Source organism: Hirundo rustica, chromosome 31 (genome assembly GCF_015227805.2).
Source record: "Hirundo rustica isolate bHirRus1 chromosome 31, bHirRus1.pri.v3, whole genome shotgun sequence".
In the NCBI taxonomy this organism is placed as follows: domain Eukaryota; kingdom Metazoa; phylum Chordata; class Aves; order Passeriformes; family Hirundinidae; genus Hirundo; species Hirundo rustica.
In genome coordinates, this window is record NC_053480.1 from 895,408 (window position 1) to 902,973 (window position 7,566).

Here is a 7,566-nt window from a genome sequence, read left to right on the forward strand (position 1 = left end):
AGCAACTATACTCTTAACTTTCCTGAAAATCCCCAATTTTTCAAATTTAATGTCTCATCAGGATCCCCAAAACTTCATCTGGGACCCTTCACCCCCCCTAAAACCTCACCTGAGACCCCCCAAACCCCACCAGGGATCCCCCAAGCCTCCCTAAATCAGGGTGACCCTGTCACCGCCAGAGCACAGGGACACCCCTGGGGGACGTTGGGGACACTCAGGGGGACATTGGGGACCTCGCAGTGGCCCCGCAGGAGGGGCCGGGAAGATGACATAATCTCTTAATTTTTTTCCATCAGGCCTCTCCACATTCCTGCATGTCCACAACTGTCACTGGGTCCTGTTTGCCCCCTGAGTGTCCCCAGGGTGTCCCCACCGTGTCCCCAGTGGCCATGGAGCCCCACGAGGTGTGACAGTCCCAGCGTGGGGGTGCTGGGGTGCAGGTGAGGACAGGGGGGACATGAGGGGTGGCAGAGGGGACAGTGGGTCACAAAGGGGACAGAAGGGCATGGCAGGAAGGGGGGAGGTGACAGAGGCATGGAAGGGACCAAGGGCACTCTGCAGGGGTGGGACATTGGGGGTGCCAGGACAGTGGCACAGCGGGGACAAGGGGGTGACAAACGGACAGAGGGGACAGCTGAGCCCTCCAGGGAGGGTACAAAGGGGACCCTGGGAGGGCACAGGGGCCATCCCTGGAAGCCACAAGTGCCATGAGTTCCCCACAACCTCCCCTGTCCCTTCCCCAGGTGCTGGAGGCGCAGGTGGCTGTGGTGGCCACCCTGGGTGAGCTGGTAGCCACCGTGGCCGGGCCAGACGAGGACGTGCTGCGGGCCGTGTCCCCAAGGTCCCTGTGTGCAGCCCTGAGGAAATTCACCTGGCACCTCCATTGCACCCTGAACCTCCATGGTGTCACCCCCCTGGGCCAGCGCGATGTCACCTCCCGGCCCTGCTCCGCTCACCCGAGAGCTCCGCGCCCGCAGCCGAGGGATGCAGCAGGAGGAGAAGGAGGAGGAGGAGCGGGAGGGAGAGGAGGGGTAGAGGAGCAGCAGAAAGAGGAGGAGGAGCAGTGAGAGGAGGCACCACGTGCATCCATCACTCTCTGGATCTGCAGCCCCTTCGCGCCGCCAGCATTGGCCCCACTGCATCCCGCAGGTGACCGGGAAGGGGGACCTCGCCCTGAATATCTTGGGCCGTCCTGGCAGGATTCTTTTTAGAGGAGGGAGGGATATTTGGAGCTCACCCAAAGTATCTTTGGGGATCCCTGTTTTTTTTTCTGGACAGGTAGGTGGAGTGATGTTTGGATCTTGCAGGACTCCAAAGCTGACCCGAAATCCCCTTTGGGTGTATACTGGGGGTCCCCAGGAGGTGGGTTTTTTTGGGGATGTCACGGTGGCAGCTGCCAGCAGAGTCCCAGCGGTGGGTGGGGTTCCCCGGAGCCATGTGGAGATTGCCTGGTACCTGCAGTGGGGAGGGTAGCAGCCTTGAGATGAGGGAAAGCGAAAAGATGGGAGCTCCAGGAATCCCGGACCCTGGAATGGGCACCTGGAGAGGGGGCACCCTGAGAGCTGGGAGTGAGGGAAACATCAAGAAGGGGCAGATCAGACAAGGGATGAGACTGCAGAGGAGGAATCCCTGGGGCACCAATGTGGGGACCCCAGAGAGTGGGGACCCCTGGGACCCCAAACCCTTCGACATCCCTTAGTGCAACCCAGAGGGACCATGGGACCCTCAGCAGCCCAGAGAAGGGGGACTCCCAGAATCCCAAAGTGAGGAGACCAAAGAGGGGGGACCCCTGGGATTCCCTGGAAGCCTGGAGCAGGCAGAGACCCTGCAGAGGAGGGACCTCCAATATCTGCAGGACCCACAGCACCCAGGACAAGGGAAACATCTAGAACCCCATAGTGGAGACACCAGTGATGGGGGAAACCCAGAGAGGGATTTTTTTCCTCTGAGTCCTGATTTTTTGGAGGTTTTCATGGACACAAGATACCTGGTGACTTCTAGAGATGGACTTGGGCAGGAGGAACCCCCAACCCTAGGCACTCACCACTTGTTTTTCCCTGCAGAACAAGACTTCTCATTCCCAAGCCTTGGATGAATGGAAGAGGAAGAGGCAGTAAGGAAGATGCTCTGGGAGCCCCAGGCAGGTGAGGAGGAAGTCACTGCCCCTTTTCCCCCCACTCTTCTGCCCCATCCCCCAGCCCAGCATTTCCCCTGGCTGCAGGACACCCCTGCTGCCGTTGCCCTCCTGCCAGAGATGGATTGGGGGGGATCTCCTTCCCCTTCCCTCTGGCATGGAAGCAAATCCCATCCTCTCCTTGTCCTTCCTATCCTTTTCCCCTTTTCCCCTTTTCCCCTTTTCCCCTTTTCCCTTTCCCTCCTTCCTTCCTTCCTTCCTTCCTTCCTTCCTTCCTTCCTTCCTTCCTTCCTTCCTTCCTTCCTTCCTTCCTTCCTTCCTTCCTTCCTTCCTTCCTTCCTTCCTTCCTTCCTTCCTTCCTTCCTTCCTTCCTTCCTTCCTTCCTTCCTTCCTTCCTTCCTTCCTTCCTTCCTTCCTTCCTTCCTTCCTTCCTTCCTTCCTTCCTTCCTTCCTTCCTTCCTTCCTTCCTTCCTTCCTTCCTTCCTTCCTTCCTTCCTTCCTTCCTTCCTTCCTTCCTTCCTTCCTTCCTTCCTTCCTTCCCTCCCTCCCTCCCTCCCTCCCTCCCTCCCTCCCTCCCTCCCTCTTCCCCTCCCTCCTTCCCTCCTTGTTCTGTTTTATTACTTTAATTCTATTTCCTTGTTCCTTTCTTTCCTTCTTCTTCCTTCCTCTCTCTCCTTGTTTCTTCTTGTTTCTTTTTCTTCTTGTCCTTTCCTCTCCTTCTTCCTCTGCTTGTTCGTTTCTTCTCCCTTCCTCCCCTTGTCTTTCCTCCCCCAGGAACTGAGCTGTGGACAGAGACCAGGGAGGATAAATCCCCACAGCAAAACCTCGTGGAAGAGGCCGTTTTGAGTGGCTCCAAGGGGAAGAATCCAATGGGGGGGAAAAGCCAAAGGAATCTCCACTGGGAGGGGCTCCAAACCCAGCCCAGGGTGCTCTGAGGAGAAAAGAACCCCCCTCTGCATCATCCAGAGACCCAGCCTGGTGGTCCATGAGCAGCTTCACACTGGGGAGAAGCCCTACAGGTGCTGGGAATGTGGGAAGAGCTTCAGCCACACCTCCCACCTCTTCATCCACCTGCAAGTACACACGGGGGAACAGCCCTACGAGTGTGGGAAATATGGGAAGAGTTTCAGCCTGAGCTGCACCCTGATCCAGCACCAGGAGATCCCCACAGGGGAACGGCCCTGCAAGTGCTTCATGTGTGGGAAGAGCTTCCGCCACAGGTCCAGCCTTGTAGAAATATGCCTCTTGCTGCTGCTGCTGAGGACTCCAGGACGGTGTAGATGAATGTAGACGAGAGATCTCTGAAGTTGGGTTTTAGAAGAAGGGGTTTATTGTATAAGATGGGAGGCCTTGCTCAGAGCCGCCAGGCGCAGCTGAAGCATGGCCTTGGAAGGTGGGGGTAGTGAGAGATAAGGAAATTCCAAGAGCAAGATGCAAGAGGTAAACAAAGAGATAAGAGGAGAGAAGAAACAGAAGAGACAGAAGAAGCAGAAGGAGCAGCAGAAGAAGAAGAGAGAGGCCCACTCTCGCAGCCCCCTGATAAGGGGTCTCGAGGTGGGCTGTAACAGGGTTGTGCCAATGGGGTTACAGATACTTGATACTTCAGGGGGGTGTTACAAGTGTGGGATCAATCATACATTGGGGGTTGTTTTCCTAGGCATCCAGCAGTTAGGACATCTCAAACATCAAAACTTACTTTCAATTCTATCTCAGTTACAGGTTTCACATTCTCAGAATCTAAGCAATCATATTTATAGGGCTTTCTGGCTTCATCCTTCCCAACACAGCCTGATCTGCCACCAGAGAGCCCAGAGTGAGGAACGGCCCTATGAGTGTCCCGAGGGTGGGAAGGGGTTTCGGACCAGCTCAAATCTCCTTGTGCATCAGAAAACACACATGGAGGAGAGGCCTTCAGCTGCCCCAACTGCAGGAAGGGCTTCACCCTCACCATCCACCGGCGCACCCATACGGGGGAGAGGCCCTACGAGTGTCCTGAGTGTGGGAAGAGATTCCCTCAGAGCTCTGCCTTGACTTCACACAAATGGACCCACCTGTAAGGGAAGTCCTGCAAATGTCCTGAGTGCAGGAAGAGCTTTGTGGGTGTCTCCAGCTCCATCCCCAATGGGAGGATCTGCATTGGATGATCCCCAGTGACTCCAGTTGGGCAGAGACCTGGTGACCCCTGATCTGGGTGATCTGTGTTGAGAAGACACCTGTCTGGTGATCTCCATGTCCTCCTGGTCCCCATAGGCACCTGGATGAAGGCAGGAGTAGGAGCCTCCATGAGGACTCAGAATGACATCAGGAATTCATTGGGAAGAGTAGATTTGTTGACTTTCAGCCCTGAAAGTCTCAGCTCTTCTGTCCAATCCTTTGCATCAAGCAACATTGGATGGTCTTGGAGGTCTTTTCCAACCTCAGTGGTTCCATGATTTTGCTTCTCCACAGCCCATGGCTGTATTCCATGGCCAAATGGTGATGGATTGGGGCAAAGACCAATATTTGAGGTGGAAACCCCTCCAACAAACCCCTCTTCTTCCATGCACTGAACCCAACCCCACATATTTTCTCATGATGCTGATAAGTGACTCCTTTTATTTTGACCTTGATTTTATTTGATGCATTTTCATCCATTACAAACATCTGAAATTGTCATAAAAATAAAGAAATTGAACAAAGACCTCTAAATCCTTTGGTTTTGCTGTCATTCGGGGGGAAAATTTAGGGCTTGGTAGGATTTGGGGATGTTCGTAGGAATTGGAGGGGTTTTCCCCAAAACACACAGGCCAGAATCACAGAATTAACCAGGTTGGAAAAGACCTCTGAGATGATCAAGTCCAGCCTATGACCCAACAGCACCCTGTCACCCTGAGCCTGGCACTCTTCAACAGCTCCAGGGATGGTGCCTGCAGCACCTCCCTGGGCAGCCCATGCCAATTCCCAATCACTCTTTCCCTGGGAGCAGAGCCCAGCCCCACCCGGCTGCATCCTCCTGTCAGGGACTTGTAGAGAGTGATGAGGTCTCCTCTGAGCCTCCTCTTCTCCAGGATACAGCGCCAGCTCCCTCAGCTGCTCCTCACAGGAGTTGTGCTCCAGACTCTTCACCAGCCTTGCTGCCCTTCTCTGGACATGCTCAAGCATCTCAAGATCCTTCCTAAATTGGGGGCCCAGAGCTGGACACAGCACTCGAGGTGCTGCCTCACCAGTGCCGAGCACACGGGAAGAATCACTGCCCTGCTCCTGCTGGCCACACTCCTGCTGATCCAGGCCTGGTGCCTTTGGCCTTCTTGGCCACCTGGGCACACTGCTGGCTCAGGACCAGCTGCTGTCAGTCAGCACCCCCAGGTCCCTTTCTGCCTGCCCACTGTCCAGCCACTCTGTCCCCAGCCTGTGGCACTGCAGGGGTTGTCGTGGCCAAAGTGCAGGACACAGCACCTGGACTTGTTAAACCCGACATGACTGGATTCATCCTTTAGATACAGCCTGTGCAGGTCCCTCTGCAGAGCCCTCCTGCCCTCCAGCAGATCCACACACCCACCCAGTTTGGTGTCATCTCCTTCTTCTGCCCATAAGAAGCAATGAAGTGAGTGGAGAAGTTCTGGCTTTTCTTTCTCCTGGTGCTTTTTTTTTTTTTTTTTGACACTCCAGAGGCAATTCCTGTGGTGGCCTCTGTAAACTGATTCTATTTCAACAGCACCAGCACCAGGGCTCTGTTTGAGCACTGTGACTATGGCCTGTGTGGCTTTAATTCTCTCAACTTAGTGCTCAGGGACTTGTGAGCACTTGTGAGCACATTTCAATATCTGCTAATCATGATGCCTGTGACAGAAATACTGAGGTCCCCATCACAAAAGCACTGTGGGTAGCACTGATTGAAAGAGGCAATTGCAGTTGTACTGATAAAATTCAGGTAGGAGCCAGAAGAGGGGTAGCAGCAGCTGAGATCTACAATTCCCAAGGCAAAGGCAATAAAATCTTCTTGCTGTCACCACTCCAGGAGTAAAACAGTGCTGAAAACAGGGCTGAAACCAGATCCTTTCTTTCTCTGAAGGTTGGGTCAGGGCAGCACATCTGGGCCCTGAGCAATCAGGGAGATTTGTGGGTGATTGTTGCTCTAATCAAGAAATTCAATGGGAAAAAACAATGTATGGTGCAACTGGAGTCTTGGCATCAGTGCGTGGTATTGCTCTGCTGGAGGGCAGGAAGGCTCTGCAGAGGGATCTGAACAGCCTGGAGTGATGGGCCGAGGCCAAGTGCAGGAGGTTCCCCAGAGCCAAGTGTTGGATCCTGTGCTGGGCTCACAACAGCCCCTGCAGAGCTCCATGCCTGAGGCGGAGAGGCTGGAAAGGGAACATTGGGAAAGGCCCTGGGGTGCTGGGTGAGAGCAGCTGAGCAGGAGCCAGCAGGGCACAACTCCCTGAAAGGGAGCCGGGAACAAGGTGGGAATCGGTCTCTTCTCCCACAGAACAAGCGATGGGACGAGAGGAAATGGCCAAAAGTCCTGCCAGAGAACGTTTAGATTGGACAGAGGAACAATTTCTTCCCTGAAAGGGTGGTCAAGCATTGGAACAGGCTGGCAGGGCAAAGGGTGAGTCGCCATCCATGGAGGCATTTCAAGCACCTGTAGATGTGGCACCTGGGGACAGGGTTGCGGTGGCCTTGGCAGAGCTGGGTTGACGGCTGGACGCGATGAGCTCAGAGGTCTTTTCCAGCCTGAACGATTCTGTTCCCTTTAGAAGACTTTGTTTCTCTTGTGAGGTCCTATATTTCTCTCAAGCTCTGTGTCTGTGGGAGAGACTTTCCTGCAAGAGAGGAATTTGGGCTGGAGATGGGCTGCCCTCAACATGGAAAGCGTTCATCAGAATGAAATGCGTTTGTATTCCTGGAAGAAGGGAAGAAAGGAGGGACGGTTTCTGTTTCCAGGATAGCTTGGATTTGTTCCTATCCAAAAAGGAACAGACAGCTGTTCTTTCAAAGGAAAGCACTTTGGAATGGCACTGGCTTGCTGGACATACAGTCTCCATCCTTCTGTTGACAAACTACAGGATTTGATTGGGGGAAGGAGGAAATTTCCTATTCATTTTCTTTTCCTAGAAGTATTTCAGCAACTCTGCTTAAAAAAACCCACAAACCCAACTACCACAACTTTCCAGATGACAACAGAGATGGAAAACAGGGAAATCAAAAGGCAGCTTTTTGTTTCCAATGTCTGCTCCAGCAAACAGAACATTGTTAGCTCTGACTTTTTAAAGACAACCACTGTTCCAAGAGGCCTTGCTTTTATTTTATTAAACACTGCCTTTCTTTTTCTTTGCCTCAGCAAGTCAAGAGGTTTTTCTTCCCAAACCAGTTCCTGGGAGGAAGACAAGATTCAGAAATCATCTTTGCCAGTGGCTGTTTTCAATACGAACTGTACTTGTCCAGCTGAGGCT

General features: G+C 53.6%; 1 protein-coding gene across 1 annotated transcript; it reads left to right on the top strand.

Moving 5' to 3' along the window:
• Window positions 1-389: 389 nt before the first annotated feature.
• On the top strand, window positions 390-4,454 carry LOC120764538 (zinc finger protein 572-like). Its single transcript, XM_040088523.2, is given in 5 exon segments — window positions 390-404; window positions 744-841; window positions 3,040-3,354; window positions 3,922-4,043; window positions 4,046-4,454. Coding segments are annotated over 5 exon segments (696 nt in total). The 3' UTR covers window positions 4,192-4,454.
• Window positions 4,455-7,566: the final 3,112 nt, after the last annotated feature.